The 18,759-nt window shown below is 44.7% G+C and overlaps 1 protein-coding gene across 1 annotated transcript in view; it reads left to right on the forward strand.

Moving 5' to 3' along the window:
* The window catches only part of LOC137380606 (leukocyte elastase inhibitor-like), a 63,385-nt gene that overhangs the window by 33,144 nt on the left and 11,482 nt on the right, over positions 1-18,759 (forward strand). Inside the window, exons 3-6 of the mRNA XM_068052690.1 lie at positions 2,303-2,443; positions 9,601-9,718; positions 12,807-12,949; positions 13,046-13,213. Of these exons, the coding sequence (XP_067908791.1) occupies positions 2,303-2,443; positions 9,601-9,718; positions 12,807-12,949; positions 13,046-13,213 (570 nt within the window). The remainder of the gene's footprint in view (positions 1-2,302; positions 2,444-9,600; positions 9,719-12,806; positions 12,950-13,045; positions 13,214-18,759) is intronic.

Genomic DNA, 18,759 nt, shown 5'->3' on the forward strand with positions numbered 1-18,759 from the left:
ATTGGCGACCACGCTCTGGAAGTGGTTCAAGAGTTCACCTACCTAGGCTCAACTATCACCAGTAACCTGTCTCTAGATGCAGAAATCAACAAGCGCATGGGTAAGGCTTCCACTGCTATATCCAGACTGGCCAAGAGAGTGTGGGAAAATGGCGCACTGACACGGAACACAAAAGTCCGAGTGTATCAGGCCTGTGTCCTCAGTACCTTGCTCTACGGCAGCGAGGCCTGGACAACGTATGCCAGCCAAGAGCGACGTCTCAATTCATTCCATCTTCGCTGCCTTCGGAGAATACTTGGCATCAGGTGGCAGGACTATATCTCCAACACAGAAGTCCTTGAAGCGGCCAACACCCCCAGCTTATACACACTACTGAGTCAGCGGCGCTTGAGATGGCTTGGCCATGTGAGCCGCATGGAAGATGGCAGGATCCCCAAAGACACATTGTACAGCGAGCTCGCCACTGGTATCAGACCCACCGGCCGTCCATGTCTCCGTTATAAAGACGTCTGCAAACGCGACATGAAATCGTGTGACATTGATCACAAGTCGTGGGAGTCAGTTGCCAGCATTCGCCAGAGCTGGCGGGCAGCCATAAAGACAGGGCTAAATTGTGGCGAGTCGAAGAGACTTAGTAGTTGGCAGGAAAAAAGACAGAGGCGCAAGGGGAGAGCCAACTGTGCAACAGCCCCAACAAACAAATTTCTCTGCAGCACCTGTGGAAGAGCCTGTCACTCCAGAATTGGCCTTTATAGCCACTCCAGGCGCTGCTTCACAAACCACTGACCACCTCCAGGCGCGTATCCATTGTCTCTCGAGATAAGGAGGCCCAAAAGAAAAGAAAGAAAGAATTAATGACTTGGAGGAGGGGGCAGAGTGTAATATATCCACATTTGCTGATGATACAAAAATAGGTGGGAAGGCAATAGAACAAAGAACAAAGAACAGTACAGCACAGGAACAGGCCATTCGGCCCTCCAAGCCTGTGCCGATCTTGACGCCTGCCTAAACTAAAACCTTCTGCACTTCCGGGGTCCGTATCCCTCTATTCCCATCCTATTCATGTATTTGTCAAGATGCCTCTTAAACGTCGCTATTGTACCTGCTTCCACCACCTCCCCCGACAACAAGTTCCAGGCACTCATCACCCTCTGTGTAAAGAACTTGCCTCGCACATCCCCTCTAAACTTTGCCCCTCTCACCTTAAACCCATGTCCCCTAGTAACTGATTCTTCCACCCTGGGAAAAAGCTTCTGACTATCCACTCTGTCCATGCCGCTTATAACTTTGTAAACCTCTATCATGTTGCCCCTCCACCTCCGTCGTTCCAGTGAAAACAATCCGAGTCTATCCAACCTCTCCTCATAGCTAATGCCCTCCAGACCAGGCAACATCCTGGTAAACCTCTTCTGTACCCTCTCCAAAGCCTCCACGTCCTTCTGGTAGTGTGGTGACCAGAATTGCAAGCAATATTCTAAGTGTGGCCTAACTGAAGTTAAGTAGGTTGAATGAGTGGGCAAAAACTTGGCCGATAGAGTTTAATGTAGGAAAGTGTGAGGTCATGCACTTTGCTAGGAAGAATCAAAAAACAGACTATTATTTAAGTGGAGAGAGACTTCAAAAAAGTGCAGCACAGAAGGATCTGGGTGTTCTTGTGCATGAAACACAAAAAGATAGCATTCAGGTGCAGCAAATAATTAAGAAGACAAATTTTGGCCTTTCTTGCCAGGGGGTTGGAGTTTAAATATAGGGAAGTCTTGTTACAACTTGACTTATCAAGAACGGCTAAACAGGTTAGGCCTTTATTCAATGGAGTTTATAAGAATGAGGGGTGATCTTATTGAAACGTACAAGATTCTGAGGGGGCTTGATAGGGTAGATGTTGAGAAGATGTTTCTACTGGTGGGGGAATCTCGAACTGGGGACATAGTTACACAATAAGGGGACACTCATTTAAAACTGAGATGCGAAGCAATTTCTTCTGTCAGAGAGTAGTGAATGTCTGGAATTCTCTACCCCAGAGAGTTGTGGGGACCAGATCACTGAAAGTATTTAAAGAGGAGGTAGATAGATTTTTGAAATATCGGGGGCGTTGAAGGCTATGAGGAGCTGGCACAAAAGTGGAGTTGAGGCGTGGGGCAGATCAGCCATGATCTTATTGAATGGTGGGCAGGCTTGAGGGGCCGAATGGCCTACTCCTGCTCCTATTTCTTATGTTCTTATATTCTAAATATATGGTCAGATAAATATATTTTGGCTTAAGTCTTCTTGATTCTCATCTTAAATGTTATTTTCATAACAGGTTCTACATTTTGACACAATAGAGTGGGATGTCCATCCAAGATTCAAGGAATTGATGGCTTATATCAACAAACCTGACACACCTTATCTGCTGAAACTGGCCAACCGTGTATATGGAGAGGAAACATTCAAATTTTGCAGAGTAAGATCAGATTGATGAAAATTAGTCACACCCATTGGGCATAATAAGCCCTTAGAAACAATTTAGTACAAAGTTAATGCCAAGGAACTCAAATATAACAACATTGAAATGCAATATACAGCAGTATCACAAGCCCTGCAAAATAACAAAGACCACAAAAATTAAGAGAACCAGTTCAGTCAGTTTTTACTTCTGCATTTGCAGCAACTACTGTTTCCAAGGTAATTAATACTTTAGGAATAAAAGGCTTACCATTATTTTAAGCCTTCAATATTGAATTGTATTTTGTATTTTTTCCAATCTCTAATACCCTGAATTATATGACTTTGTACCTCCAATGCTTGAGCACCGCCTTCAGGAGCACACAATGTTAATTCAGGCACTTATCACACATTATTTTTCAACTATTTAAATAAATGACCTGAAAATCAGGCATAGCATGAGCCCAATTTTATGGGATGTATCCTAATGGGCAAAGTTAAACACTAGAATGTAAGCTTCTCTTAAAATTTCATGCCTGCTTCCCAATGAGTTGTCACGGTGCCTTAATTTGCCAGAAAGGCAAGTTCCTGGAAGAATCCTCATAGGTCAAGGCTATCCCAATAGCTGTAGATAATGAAACCTGTGTGATGTTCCAGGATTCCAGCTGAGCAATGCTGCAAAAGGAAACAATCAATCAGTGGACCAACAGAGAGCATAGCAGAGGCATACTTCAGGTGCCTGGGTATTCTGCAGTAGATGTGGTCCTCAGGGATCACGCTGCACAACAATTTTGCCCAATGAGGCCCCCCAGTAGTCAGAGGGAAGTGGAGGAGCATATATGTAGGGAAATCACAGATAGGTGTAGGAATTAAAGGGTTGTAATAGTAGGTGATTTTAACTTCCCAAATATCGACTGGGACTGCCTTAGTGCTAAGGGATCAGATGGGGAAGAATTTGTTAAGTGTGTCCAGGATAGTTTTCTGAAGCAGTATGTGGATGGCCCGACTAGAGAAGGGGCGACCTCGACCTCCGCTTAGGAAATAAGGATGGGCAGGTGGTTGATGTGTCAGTGGGGGAGCACTTTGGACTAGTGACCATAACTCTATTAGCTTCAAGATAGTTATGGAAAAGGATAGGACTGGTCCTCAGGTTGAAGTCCTAAATTGGGGAAGGCTAATTTTGATGGCATCAGACAGGAACTCTCAAAAGTTGAATGGGAGAGGCTGTTTACAGGTAAAGGGATGTCTGGCAAGTGGGAGGCTTCTAAAAGTGAGATAGGAAGAGTTCAGGGCCGGCATGTTCCTGTTAGATGGAAGGGCAAGGCTGGCAGGTTTAGGGAACCTTGGATGACGAGGGATATTGAGGGTCTGGTCAGGACAAAGAAGGAGGCATAGGTCAGGTATAGGCAGCTGGGATCGAGCGAGTCCCTCGAGGAGTATAGGGGATGTAGGACTACACTTAAGAAGGAAATTAGGAGGGCGAAAAGGGGCCATGAGATTTCCCTGGTAGATAAGATAAAGGAGAATCCTAAAAGATTCTATAAGTATATTAAGAGTAAAAAGTTAGCTAGGGAGAGAATAAGTCCCCTTAAGGATCGGTGTGGCAATCTATGTGTGGAGCCATGGAAAATGGGCGAGGTCTTAAATTAATATTTCTCGTCCGTGTTTACCGTGGAGAAGGTCATGGAAGCTAATGAGTTCAAAGGAGGGAACAGTGATATCCTGGAGCATACCAACATTAAAAAGGAGGAGGTGTTGGAGGTTTTGAAGTGCATTAAAATGCATTAAATCCCCAGGGCCTGACCAGATGTATCCTAGGATGCTATGGGAAGCAAGGGAGGAGATTGCTGGGGCCCTGGCAGAGATTTTTGTATCATCGTTAGCCACAGGTGAGGTACTGGAAGACTGGAGGATAGCTAATGTTGTGTCTTTATTCAAGAAGGGTAGCAGGGATAAGCCAGGGAGCTACAGGCCGGTGAGCCTTACATCAGTGGTGAGAAAGTTATTGGAAGGGATTCTGAGAGACAGGATTTATATGCATCTGGAAAGGCATGGTCCGATTAGGGATAGACGGCATGGCTTTGTGCGTGGGAAATCATGTCTCGCGAATTTGATTCAGTTTTTCAAGGAGGTGACCAAGAGGATTGACGAGGGCAGGGCGATGGACGTTGTCTACATTAGCAAGGCCTCTGACAAGGTCCCGCATGGAAGGCCAGTCCAGAAGGTTCGAACACATGGGATCCAGGGTGAGCTAGCAAATTGGATACAAAATTGGCTTGGTGATAGGAGGCAGAGGCATTGTAGTGGAGGGTTGCTTTTCAGATTGGAGGCCGGTGACCAGTGGTGTGCCGCAGGGATCGGTGCTGGGCCCTCTGTTGTTTGTCATATATATTAATGACTTGGATGTGAATGTAAGGGGCATGATTAGTAAGTTTGCAGATGACACCAAAATTGGTGGTATAGTGGACAGTGAAGAAGGTTGTCTAAGATTACAACAGGATATAGATCAACTGGGAAAGTGGGCAAGGGAGTGGCAAATGGAATTTAATGCAGACAAGTGTGAAGTGATGCATTTTGGGAAGTTAAACCAGGGCAGGACATATACAGTGAATGGCAGGGCCCTGGGGAGTGTTCTTGAGCAGAGAGACCTTGGGGTGCAAGTACATAGTTCCCTGAAAGTGGCAACACAGGTAGACAGGGTGGTGAAGAAGGCGTATGGCATGCTTGCCTTCATCGGCCGAGGCATTGAGTACAAGAGTTGGGACGTCATGTTACAGTTGTACATAACGTTGGTTAGGCCGCATGTGGAGTACTGTGTGCAGTTCTGGTCGCCGCACTACAGGAAAGATGTGATTAAGCTAGAGAGGGTGCAGAAAAGATTCACAAGGATGTTGCCTGGTTTGGAGGGCTTGAGTTATAAAGAGAGATTGGATAGGCTGGGTCTGTTTTCGCTGGAGCGAAGGAGGGTGAGAGGGGACATGATAGAGGTATATAAAATTATGAGAGGCATAGATAGGGTAGATAGCCAGAGTTTGTTTCCCTTGGTAGGGGTGACTAAAACTAGAGGGCATAGATTTAAGGTGAGAGGGAAGAGGTTTAAAGGGGATCAAAGGGGTAAATCTTTCACACAAAGAATAGTGGGTATCTGGAATGTGCTGCCTGAGGAGGTGGCGGAGGCAGGAACAGTAGCGACATTTAAGAGGCATCTGGACAGGTACTTGAATGAGCAAGGCATAGAGGGAAATGGAATGAATGCAGGCAGGTGGGATTAGTATAGATAGGCATTATGGTCGGCATGGACGCGGTGGGCTGAAGGGCCTGTTTCTATGCTGTATGACTATAATTTTATTTCAATCAGAGCTTTAGTTGAAAAGCTGTGCGTGTGCCCAATGCTTCTTACCACCATGCTTTGTATGCAGCTGATGGGAGGGCTGTGAGTCCTATTGTGCCCAAGTTTACATGTCTTGATTTGGGGACCTCTATAGAAGCTGCACTTCACCATGCAACTGTCTCATTTACATTTAAAATAGGCCTTGAAAGACACCCATGACATTCCCTTAACTCTGCTATGTTTTAATTTTTTTTATCAACAAGTCAACATGTCCTTCCCATGATTTCCCATCCATTCATTTTACTGGCTGAATAATATGTGAATAAAAAACATGCAATGTTTTGGTCCGACAAAAACCTGGGCAATTGATGGGAGTTGCAGAATTTCTGATGGAGAGTGGATTTTCAGTGGATATACTTGCCAACATCCACAGTTCTGAGTAAACAGGAAGAACACCCGCTGGAAATTGGCCTTATTTAAATATGCAAATATTTAATGATGTCATTGAGGCCTGACTACTATTTTAACCTGAAGCTGTTGTGGCTTTTTCACCAAGTCATATTAGGGGATGAGGGACTAGGACGAGAAGAAGCATTTAAACTTTAAAAAAAACTTTTTGGGTTGAACAGAACAGAAGTCCTGTCCAGCCACACTTCCAGTGGCAGAGGGGATCATCAGAATGTTGAGGTCAATATTTTTAAGTCAGGGCTTAATTTTGTGTCCACGATACACAAGGGCAATGTGGTTTAAAAAAATGTTTACCAATAGTAACATCTATTAAATTGAGGAATGCAAAATTTATCTTTAAAATTAACATTTCTTGGAGCCAAAAGAAGTTAGTACACAGAGGATGGTTTTTATGGACAAAAGTAGTATGCGGGAGGACACCTCGGAGGGGTCATGCAGCGAGGCAATATGGGTGGAGCTCAGGAATAGGAAGGGTGCAGTCACGATGTTGGGGGTTTTCTACAGGCCTCCCAACAGCCAGCGGGAGGTAGAGGAGCAGATATGTAGACAGATTTTGGAAAGATGTAAAGGTAACAGGGTTGTAGTGGTGGGTGATTTTAACTTCCCCTATATTGACTGGGACTCACTTAGTGCTAGGGGCTTCGATGGGGCAGAATTTGTAAGGAGCATTCAGGAGGGCTTCTTGAAACAATGTGTAGATAGTCCAACTAGGGAAGGGGCCGTACTGGACCTGGTATTGGGGAATGAGCCCGGCCAGGTGGTTGAAGTTTTAGTAGGGGAGCATTTCGGGAACAGTGACTATAATTCCATAAGTTTTAAGGTACTTGTGGATAAGGATAAGAGTAGTCCTCGGGTGAAGGTGCTAAATTGGGGGAAGGCTAATTATAACAATATTAGGCAGGAACTGAAGAATTTAGATTGGGGGCAGCTGTTTGAGGGTAAATCAACATCTGACATTTGGGCGTCTTTCAAACGTTAGTTGTTTAGAATCCAGGACCAGCATGTTCCTGTGAGGAAGAAGGATATGTTTGGCAAGTTTCAGGAACCTTGGATAACGCGGGATATTGTGAGCCTTGTCAAAAAGAAAAATGAAGCATTCGTAAGGGCTGGAAGGCTAGGAACAGACGAATCCCTTGAGGAATATAAAGACAGTAGGAAGGAACTTAAGCAAGGAGTCAGGAGGGCTAAAAGGGGTCATGAAAAGTAATTGGCAAACATGATTAAGGAAAATCCCAAGGCTTTTTATATGTATATAAAGTGCAAGAGGGTAACTAGGGAAAGGGTTGTCCCGCTCAAGGACAGAGAAGGGAATCTATGTGTGGAACCAGAGGAAATCGGCGAGGTACTAAATGAGTACTTTGCAACAGTATTCACCAAAGAGAAGGACTTGGTGGATGATGAGCCTAGGGAAGGGAGTGTAGATAGTCTCAGTCATCTCATTATCAAAAAGGAGGAGGTGTTGGGTGTCTTGCAAAGCATTGCGGTAGATAAGTCCCCAGGGCCTGATGGATCCACCCCAGAATACTGAGGGAGGCAAGGGAAGAAATTGCTGGGGCCTTGACAGAAATCTTTGCATCCTCATTGGCCACAGGTGAGGTCCCAGAGGACTGGAGAATAGCCAATGTTGTTCCTTTGTTTAAGAAGGGTAGCAAGGATAATCCAGGAAATTATCGGCCGGTGAGCCTTACGTCAGTGGTAGGGAAATTATTAGAGAGGATTCTTCGGGACAGGATTTACTCCCATTTGGAAACAAATAGACTTATTAGCGAGAGGCAGCATGGTTTTGTGAAGGGGAGGTCGTGTCTCACTAATTTGATTGAGTTTTTTGAGAAAGTGACAAAGATGATTGATGAAGGAAGGGCAGTGGATGTTATCTGTATGGACTTCAGTAAAGCCTTTGTCAAGGTCCCTCATGGCAGACTGGTACAAAAGGTGAAGTAACATGGGATCAGAGGTGAGCTGGCAAGATGGATACAGAACTGGCTCAGTCATAGAAGACAGAGGGTAGCAGTGGAAGGGTGCTTTTCTGAATGGAGGGATGTGACTAGTGGTGTTCCGCAGGGATCAGTGTTGGGACCTTTGCTCTTTGTAGGTAATATAAATGATTTGGAGGAAAATGTAGCTGGTCTGATTAGTAAGTTTGCGGACGACACAAAGGTTGGTGGAGTTGTGGACAGTGATGAGGATTGTCAGAGTATGCAGCAGGATGTAGATCGGTTCGCGACTTGGGCGGAGAAATGGCAGATGGAGTTTAATCCGGACAAATGTGAGGTAATGCATTTTGGAAGGTCTAATGCAGGTGGGAAGTATACAGTAAATGGCAGAACCCTTCGGAGTATTGACAGACAGAGAGATCTGGGCGTACAGGTTCACAGGTCACTGAAAGTGGCAACGCAGGTGGATAAGGTAGTCAAGAAGGCATACAGCATGCTTGCCTTCATCGGTCGGGGCATAGAGTATAAAAATTGGCAAGTCATGTTGCAGCTGTACAGAACTTTAGTTAGGCCACACTTAGAATATTGCGTGCAATTCTGGTCGCCCACTACCAGAAGGACGTGGAGGCTTTGGAGAGGGTACAGAAGAGGTTTACCAGGATGTTGCCTGGTCTGGAGGGCATTAGCTATGAGGAGAGGTTGGATAAATGCGGATTGTTTTCACTGGAATGACGGAGGTGGAGGGGTGACATGATAGAGGTTTACAAAGTTATGAGTGGCATGGACAGAGTGGATAGTCAGAAGCTTTTTCCCAGGGTGGAAGAGTCAGTTACTAGGGGACATAGGTTTAAGGTGAGAGGGGCAAAGTTTAGAGGGGATGTGCGAGGCAAGTTCTTTTCACAGAGGGTGGTGAGTGCCTGGAACTTGCTGCCGGGGGAGGTGGTGGAAGCAGGTACCATAGAGACGTTTAAGAGGCATCTTGACAAATACATGAATAGGATGGGAATAGAGGGATATGGTCCCCGGAAGTGCAGAAGGTTTTAGTTTAGGCAGGCATCAAGATCGGTGCAGGCTTGGAGGGCCGAATGGCCTGTTCCTGTGCTGTACTGTTCTTTGTTCTTTGTTCTTATTACAAAGACAGATCTTTGTGAATATTTCGTTATTTCTCTTAAACGTAGAGAAGAATTCATCTAGTTGTCTGTGAATTACATAGAATTACATAGAATGGACAGCACAGAAACAGGCTATTTGGCCCAACTGGTTCTTGTTTATGCTCCACACAAGCCTCTTCCCACTTCTCTTCATCTCACCCTATCAGCATAACCTGCAATTTTTTCTCCTTCATTAATTTACATATGTTCTGATGTCTCTCTTAGCTAGAAGTAAACTTTCTCCCCTTTGTATTTAAAGAGTTTCTGAACATTTATGTTCATTCTTTTTCAGAAATTCCAAAGCTCCACTTTGAAGTTCTATGAGGCAGAGTTGGCTGCTGTTAGTTTTGGAAGTCAGCCAGAGGCTGCCAGAAAGGAGATCAATTCTTGGGTGGAGAACAAGACTGAGGGTAAGATGTATTCAACAATTCAATGCAGTTGCACTGTCTACTTGAATTAAACCAGGAAAAAGGTAGTTCCACCCCTATTAAAATCAATGGTAATCCTGAATTTGCTGAATTGACACTGTGCTGATTGTCACTGACTGTTAAGCCATAATTAAATGGTGCTGATGTGTCACAGAATGAAGCTGGTGGGATCAAAATGAGTAAAATTATTGCCCAGCAGGGCTTCATTTTATAATAAACTTAAAGTTTAACGTTATATTGATCTTGAAGGAATTCTTATGGAAAACATTTTTACTGCCTGTTGGGTAGATGGAGTTAAGATACAGATCAGTGTTATGACCAGGTGAGAAAGGTGTCTGGGGCTCTCTTTCAGCCTTCACCTGGTCTTATTGTAACAGGATTTTTACTTTTTAACACACTGTGTTTTGAACTCCCCCTTGGTGAATCCTTGTTCACCACTTTCCAATTATAAGGCAAAGAAATGAGAACAAACAGGCCTTCTTAGGTTTAAAGAAGAAAAGTGAAATTTATTAAAACTTAAGCTTAAACTCTAATACGTTTAATGCCTACAGGTGCACGCTGCGCCCCATGCTAGCATGCATATGCGATAAGCACATGTAAATAGAGACAGAAAAGAGCAGAAGAAAAAATAGAGAGGTTTGAGGCAATATCTGAAGAGTTTCTTGTTACTGTGCTTTGAGTTCACTGTAGTCCTTTTGTAAGTAGTCTTACTTTTCGTTGGGGACCAGTATTCTTCTTAAACCTTGTTCACTACAAGAGACTTTTCTCTCTTGGGGTTCATGTGTCTTCAATGGGTCTTCAGTTCCATGAGAAAGAGATGGGAGCAGACGGGCGAGAGATCTTCTCAGTCCAGGAGCAAAGAGCTTTCTGAGTTTTAAAACTCTGTGGCAAGTTCAAATTCAAAACACTCCAACCACCAGTTCGTCATGTGACTAAACTGGTATGACCAGGCCTTCTGTGTATTGGGGAAGCAGGGACTGAGTCCTTTGTTCCAACACTGTCTGCTAGTATGCAAAAAAGGTCTTTCCGGCGAGGGGCTTGGCAATTCCTTGTGATAGGCCCTCTTTTCTTCCTAGCAGCAATTTTAAGTTTTACTATTCATGTGGCGAAATAATGTGTGCCTCATTCTTGGTGGGTGGGGGCCTGCATGACATCAGCCATAATCTAAGTGAATGGCAGAATAGGCTCAAGGAGCTGAATGGCCTTCTCCTGTTCTTATGTTCCTATGTTCAAGTAACTTCACTGAATACTAAACCCAATTAAGTAATAAGTGTTTGACAGCCAGGCATGTTTGAGCCAGTACACCAGAGAATTGCTGCTCAGTTGATTGAGACATTCAAGAGGGGATTGGATGGTTATCTGAAAAGGAAGAATGTGGAGAGCTAAGGGGAGAAGGTGGGGGAGTGACACTAGGTAAACTGCTCTTTAGAAGAGCTAGTGCAGACACGATGGGCCGAATGGCCTCCTTCTGTGCTGTAACGATTCTGTGATTCAAACCTTATTGAAGTGACAGTCATGTCCTCTTGAAACTGACTCCCGTAAGAGACCCACATCAAACATACAGATAGTGAAAATTGGTTATAAATTCGATGCTTAGACAGAAATCTATGGAAAGGCATGTCTGATTCAGAGCAAATCATAGACTGTGTGCAAGCCCACGAATTATTTTATTGGATCGTCATCCATAGAGAGGTACTGTGTTATAATTTTTTTACATTCAATTGCAGCACGGCTTGTAAAACATTAATTTAGTTGGACTTGAAATAGCTATGCAAATATGCATCGTGGTCACCTGTAAATTGGGGGAAATCAATATAATATTTACACTAATCATTCCTATATTAATCTATTTTAAATCTATTTATACTAACCAACTCAGTAAAGGAGATTTTAAAAATAGGAAAACTGGATGAACTCTCACTGCAATGTATTCAAATGAATTCTCCAGCAAATTTTGAGGTAAATTCGTCACTGGAGGATCGGGGAGCACAACCTATCGTGTCAGGGCAAAATGCACTGTTCTAGGAAAATATGAGCCCATCTGATGGGTCTGAGCAAAACATAAGTCTCTGAAAGTTACCTCCTCTCTCCTCACTATCCCTGGCCCCAAACACTCCTTTCAGCTGAAGCAGTGATTTACTTGTACTTCTTTCAATGTAGTATACTGTATTCGCTGCTCACAATGTGGTCTCCTCTACACTGGGGAGACCAAACGCAGACTGGGTGATCGCTTTGCGGAACACCTCCGTTCAGTCCGCAAGCAGGACCCTGAGCTTCTGGTTGCTTGCCATTTCAACACTTCCCCCTGCTCTCATGCTCACATCTCTATCCTGGGCTTGCTGCAGTGTTCCAGTGAACATCAACGCAAGCTCGAGGAACAGCATCTCATTTACCGATTAGGCACACTACAGCCTGCCGGACTGAACACTGAGTTCAATAATTTCAGAGCATGACGGGACCCCCATTTTACTTTTATTTTTAGTTATTTTTTCTTTTTTTACATTTTTTTTGTATGTATATTTCATTTCATCTTAGTTTGTTCAGTTTGGTTACCCACTGTTTTTTTTTCATGTTTGTACTTGCTGCTGTTCAATATTCAGTCCGTTAACACCCTATCTGTACTAATGCTTTGTCTTTCAACACACCATTAACATATTGTTTGCCTTTGCTCCATAACTTTTTGGTCAGCTATTCTGTGGCCTTGTCCAATCTATACCTCCTTTGTTATCTCTTGCCCCACCCCCGCTTTACTTGCTTATAACCTTTGACATTTCTAATATTTGCCAGTTCCGAAGAAGGGTCACTGACCTGAAACATTAACTCTGCTTCTCTCTCCACAGATGCTGCCAGACCTGCTGAGTATTTCCAGCATTTCTTGTTTTTATTTCAGATTTCCAGCATCCGCAGTATTTTGCTTTCAGTTTCTGAAAGTTACTGTTCTCAAATTGAGCATTGCTGTATAATGTAACATAATAGTACCAGAATTGTCAGCTGCAAATATATTTTTGTTTTAAACCTTATTGTACCATCTTGTTAAACTGAAGCAACTCATTTGTGTGCTTTCATTTAGGTACAATCCAAAATTTACTGCCAGTGGATGCTATTACTAGTCTCACAAAACTTGTTCTTGTAAATGCCATCTACTTTAAAGGGATGTGGAACAGCAAATTTAATGAAAATAACACATATGTAAAGCCATTCAGGCTAAACAAGGTATGTTACTCTGGTGATAAAGTACTTGTTAGTGAAATTTTTTAGTTTTTGCTCTGTCACGTTTATACTGATGTTAATTCATATCTTTCTTCTTAGACAGACTCCAAGCCAGTAAATATGATGTTCCAGGAAGCAAGCTTCCATTTTGGTTATATTGAGGAACTCCAAACGAAGGTTTTGGAACTCCCTTATGAACAAAATGAGCTGAGTATGATTGTCCTGCTGCCTGATGGCATCAATGATAGCTCCACTGGACTGGAACAGGTAACTGAAAGAACAAAACAACAGGAAATATGGAAGTTGACATATGGGAAAGATTTTAACTGTCTGTGGGTTTCTGTCAGGAGCTGCTAGTTTCAGTTAGTTTTCCCACCTGCTTGTGGCAGTATGAGAGCAGGCCTCATTAACCACCCCCCACCCCTCCCCCAACTGGAATGGATAAGGAACATAGGAACAGGTGTAGGCTCTGGAGCCTGTACTGCCATTCAATGAGATTGTGGCCGATCTGTGACCTAACTGCATATACTCATCCTTGCCTCATATCCCTTAATACCTTTGGGCAACAAAAATCTATCTTAAGTTTGAAATTAACAACTAACCTAACATTAACTGCCATTTGCAGAAGAGAATTTGAAACTTCTACCAATCTTTGTGTGTCGAAGTGTTGCTTAACTTCACTCCTGATAGGCCTGGCTCTAATTTTTGGGCTATGATCCTTGGTCCTAGAATCCCCAACCACTGGTACTAGTTTCTCCCTAACTACCCTGTCGGTTCCCATTAATATCTTGAAAACTTTGATCAAATCTTTTAAATTCTGGGCAATACAGCAAGTTTGTGCAATCTCTCTTTGTAATTTACCCTTTAAGTCCATGTATTGGCAAGTCATGCTGCAGCTTTACAGAATTTTAGTTAGGCCACACTTAGAATATTGCGTGCAATTCTGGTCGCCACACTACCAGAAGGACGTGGAGGCTTTGGAGAAGGTACAGAAGAGGTTTACCAGGATGTTGCCTGGTCTGGAGGGCATTAGCTAAAGGAGAGATTGGATAGACTTGGATTTTTTTCACTGGAACGACGGAGGTGGAGGGGCGACATGATAGAGGTTTACAAAGTTATGAGTGGCATGGACAGAGTGGATAGTCAGAAGCTTTTTCCCAGGGTGGAAGAGTCAGTTACTAGGGGACATAGGCTTAAGGTGCGAGGGGCAAAGTTTAGAGGGGATGTGCAAGGCAAGTTCTTTACGCAGAGGGTGGTGAGTGCCTGGAACTTGCTGCCAGGGGAGGTGGTGGAAGCAGGTACGATAGCGACGTTTAAGAGGCATCTTGACAAATACATGAATAGGATGGGAATAGAGGGATACGGTCCCCGGAAGTGCAGAAGGTTTTAGTTTAGATAGGCATCAAGATCGGCGCAGGCTTGGAGGGCCGAATGGCCTGTTCATGTGCTGTACTGTTCTTTGTTCTTTGTTTGTTTTGTATTATTCTTGAAAAGTCTATGCTGCACTTCCTCCTAGACTAATATAGCCTTCTGAAGGTGTGGTGCACAGAACTGAAAACAGTACCTCTAAGTGTGGTCGACCAGGGCTTTTTAGAGCTATAGCATGACTTCTCACCACTTGTATACTTGTGCTTTGGATATAAAAGCCCGAATTCCATGAGCCTTTTTGATTATTTTCTGTACCTGCTCATGAGGACTTTGGAGAGGAAACAGATGGTAGAGATGGGACAGTAGCTTGCAAAGACAAAGAGTTTTAGGATGAGGAGTTGGTAGTGGTGGCTATTTGAATGGGGGATGGTCAGTACCCGTGGAGAGGAAACCATATACAATGTCAGCTAGCCTAGGGATCAGGGAGGGAAGTTATGTGGTCAGCAGTTTAATGGGAATAGGGTTGAGAGAGCAGGAGATGGGTCTCATGCACAAAGTGACCTCAAGTGCCATAACCCGCAGGGCTCTGGACCAAATGCTGGAAGGTGGGATTAGACTAGGTGGCTCGTTTTTCAGCTGGTGCAGACACGATGGGCCAAGTGGCCTCTTTCTGTGCCGTAAACTTTCTCTGATTCGATGAGCTCAGAGAGCACATAAAGGGAAATAGGAGAGAAACAAAGGAAAATTGGGGATGTTAAGGCAAGAGAGGAGGAGCCAGGAGGTTTTGATTGGTGGCATGAGAAAGGAGGGGAAGAAACAGAGCTGAACAGGTGGTCTCTGTCTTAGCCAATGCAATAAAAGGGACAGTGACAGCATGGATACGAAGTTGGCTGATTGGCAGGAAACAGAGTGGTGGCTAACGGTTGTTTTTCAGACTGGAGGAAGGTATTTACTGGGATTCCCCAGGGATCAGTATTAGGACAACTGCTGTTCTTGATCTATATTAAAAACCTAGACTTGGGTGTGTTGGGCACAATTTCAAAATTTGTGGATGACACAAAACTTGGAAGTATTGTGAACGGTGAGGAGGATAGTGATAGACTTCAAGAGGACATAGGCAGGCTGGTGGAATTGACGGACATTTGGCAGATGAAATTTAATGCAGAGAAGTGTGAAGTGATACATTTTGGTAGGAAGAATGAAGAGAGGCAATACAAGATAAAGGACACACTCCTGAAGGGGGTGTAGAAGCAGAGGGACCTGGGGATATATGTACACAAATCATCGAAGATGGCACGGCAGGTTGAGAAAGTGGGAAAATAGGGCATACAGGATCCTGGGCTTTATAAATACAGGCATAGAGCAGAAAAGCAAGGAAGGTATGGTGAACCTTATAAAACACTGGTTCGGCCTCAACTGGAGAATTGTGTCCAATTCTGTGCACGACACTTTAGGAAGGATGTGAAGGCATTAGAGATGGTGCAGAAAAGATTTACGAGAATGGTTCCAGGGATGAGGGACTTCAGTTACATGGATAGATTGGAGAAACTGGGACTGTTCTCCTTAGAGAAGTGAAGGTTGAGAGGAAATTTGATAGAGGTGTTCAAAATCAGGAGGGGTGTGGATAGGGAGAAACTGTTGCCATTGGTGGAAGGATCGAGAACTAGAGAATACCAGTTTAAGGTGAATGACAAAAGGACCAAAGGTAACATGAGGAAAAAAAGTTTTTATGCAACAAGTTGTTAGGATCTGGAATGCACAGCCTGAGAGTGTGGTGGAGACAGATTCAATTGTGGCTTCTATGTCCCAATGCAATAAGAGAAAAATCCCATTTCTCTCCTAACCACTCCAAAAGGTGTGATCTTCCTCTTCCATCTGTGTGGAGTATGATGCCAGTGGAATGACTGCACCACATGCTCAAAGCCAATCTTAGGTGGCCTGAACCATTTTCACGTTTGGACCTCACATGTTGCTGCTTTGCAAAAGCAAAATACCTCAGATGCTGGAAATTTGAAATAAAAACAGAAAATACTGGAAATACTCAGGAGGTTGGGCAGCATCTGGGGAGAGAGAATCAGTTACAGGCCAGGATTTTATGAGTCCCACGGTGTTCCCGACGGTGGGACCGGAAATAGGCATAACTTACGCTTCTGCCACTTTTCCTGATCCCACGCGATTCTATATTTAAATGAAAGGCGCAGCAATGGGCACGGGCCACACATGGGATCATGTGGTGGGGACAGCCTTTCATTGGTGGGACCTGCTGTCACTAGGTCGTGCATCATGATCGTCACGGATATAAAGCAGTCGGTGTTTGCAGCCTCAAGGAGCAGCAGCCCTCCTGTCATGTAAGTCTCTTCAAATTTACCAAAATTAAATCTTTAACTTATTTGAAAATGCCGTTTTTCTCCCTTAATACGCGAAACCCAGCACCAACTCCCCATTATTTTTTCTCCTGCAGCAAAAGCAAAGCAGATGTCAGCCAGCAGGCCGCGTCCCATTCCACGGTTCAGTGATACCACCCTGCAGGTTCTCCTCCAGGCCGTCAGGGAAAGGCGGTTGGTCCTCTTCTCAGCAGATGGAGTCAGAAGACCCTCCCGCCTGACCAAGGCGGCCTCAATGGAGGTAGCAGAGGACGTCTTGAACACTGGAGTGACACGCAGAACCTGGGTTCAGTGTTGGAAACATATCAATAACTTGCTTTGATCGGCGAGGGTAAGTGGTCTTGGCGAAGCAGCTCCATTGTTTTTCTCCCTGACTCTGTGACTTTAACATAGAGGGTAGACAAGGCATGCAGTAGAATGCGTGAGCAACCTTGGTGCCATATACTAAATGATTGTGCGCCAAGATGATGATGGGTATTGTTTATGTGCTTGGATGTGTCATGCGAAAGCCACTCTGGAATGAGTGATGTCGATGCATGTATGCAATGGCTGTGATGCATCTTTTGACATGTCGTTAAATCCATTGCCGCGCCTTTCATTTAAATTTAGAATCGCGTGGGATCAGGAAAAGTGGCAGAAGCGTAAATCTTCAGAATAAACGGACCCACAACCAGCGCGAGTGTGCTAAAACGAGAGGAGGTGTCCCTGACATCGGATGCTGACACCAGCTGTGGAGGAGGCATCAGAAATTGTGAGAGAGGAGGGAGGCAGGGCGATCGCAGATGGCGAGGAAGGATCCTCAAGGCATAAGGATGAAGTGTCATCTCCACTCTTGCAACCAAATGTACACACCAGAGGAAAGTGTGTGAACTCATGTGCATCTGATGCTTAAAGTCTTTGTTTGTGTCTCCACTGCAGGTGCCTGCACTCAAGTTGGGGACGCCACAAGGCCCAAGACTCCTCCTCTAGGAAGGAATGAAGCCAATGCTCAAGAGGTCGCACTGTCACCTGCCTGTTCTTCCACCTCCGCCAGCACAGATACAGCCACACGGTCTGTGGAGGGTTTAAGATTAGAATCCAGGTCACAAGCTGGTGGTCACGACACAGAGACATCCCAGCAGCTGAGGGAGCATGTGCCAGCCAGGCTCCCTGCCAATCAGAGGACTACTGAGGACCAGGCCCCTGCTCAGCCCCATGCTTATGATTGATGATCCTCTGTTTGTTGCTACGAGAAGTCTGCTGGATGTGCAGCAAAGCCATGTGGAAAATAGGTTGGAGATGCCTGAGGTCATGGTGTGTGCATGCCATGGAGGAGTCCGTGCAAACCATGACGTCTGCCACGTCCCAGGCATCTGAGTGTATGGCTTCCTCAGTTGAGAGTCTGGTGAGCTCCATGGCAAGTCTGGTTGAGCACTTGAGCCATATGCAATCTGACCTGCACACCATCGCTTTTGCCATGGGCTGCATGCAGCAGAGTCTAAGCGAGAGGGAGACAAAGAACTTGGACCTCCCTACGGGTGCGCCTTCCCCTCAGGGAGACAGGCAGGTGCCATTGTGCACACAGATGGAAGAGGAGCGCATGCCAGCTGCCCCAGGGCCTCCCTCTCAGGAAACCCCCAGGGCAAGCAGCGTCTTGTCCTCTCCTGCAACATTGACTCCCTTACCTCCAGAAGCACATGGGGGATATTCAATCACCCTTGCTGCAGACCCCCAATAAGATGGAGCCATCAAGGCCCCGTGCCTCCTGAGGATGCCCGCCACAATTATACACAGTAACGGGGCAGTGCACTGAGCAGACTGCCTCCACCTCAGCTGCTAATGATGGGGTTGCATCTAAACGTAGTGGTAGGAAACGTAAGAAGAAACAGTTTTGAGCACAAAGGTGGCACAGGTGCTGTAAATATTGTGCACATGTTACTCGTTTTTCAATATATATTCGTTTAGTTCAATATTTGATGCATTTGCATAAGTCATTTGTTTGGCTTCATTTGAAAAGGAAAATATTTATTGGAGGCATATGGCAAGAACGCCTTGCTGCTTGCAAAGCATTTCAGAAAATGT

The sequence above is a fragment of the Heterodontus francisci genome, chromosome 2, assembly GCF_036365525.1.
Source record: "Heterodontus francisci isolate sHetFra1 chromosome 2, sHetFra1.hap1, whole genome shotgun sequence".
Lineage (NCBI taxonomy): Eukaryota > Metazoa > Chordata > Chondrichthyes > Heterodontiformes > Heterodontidae > Heterodontus > Heterodontus francisci.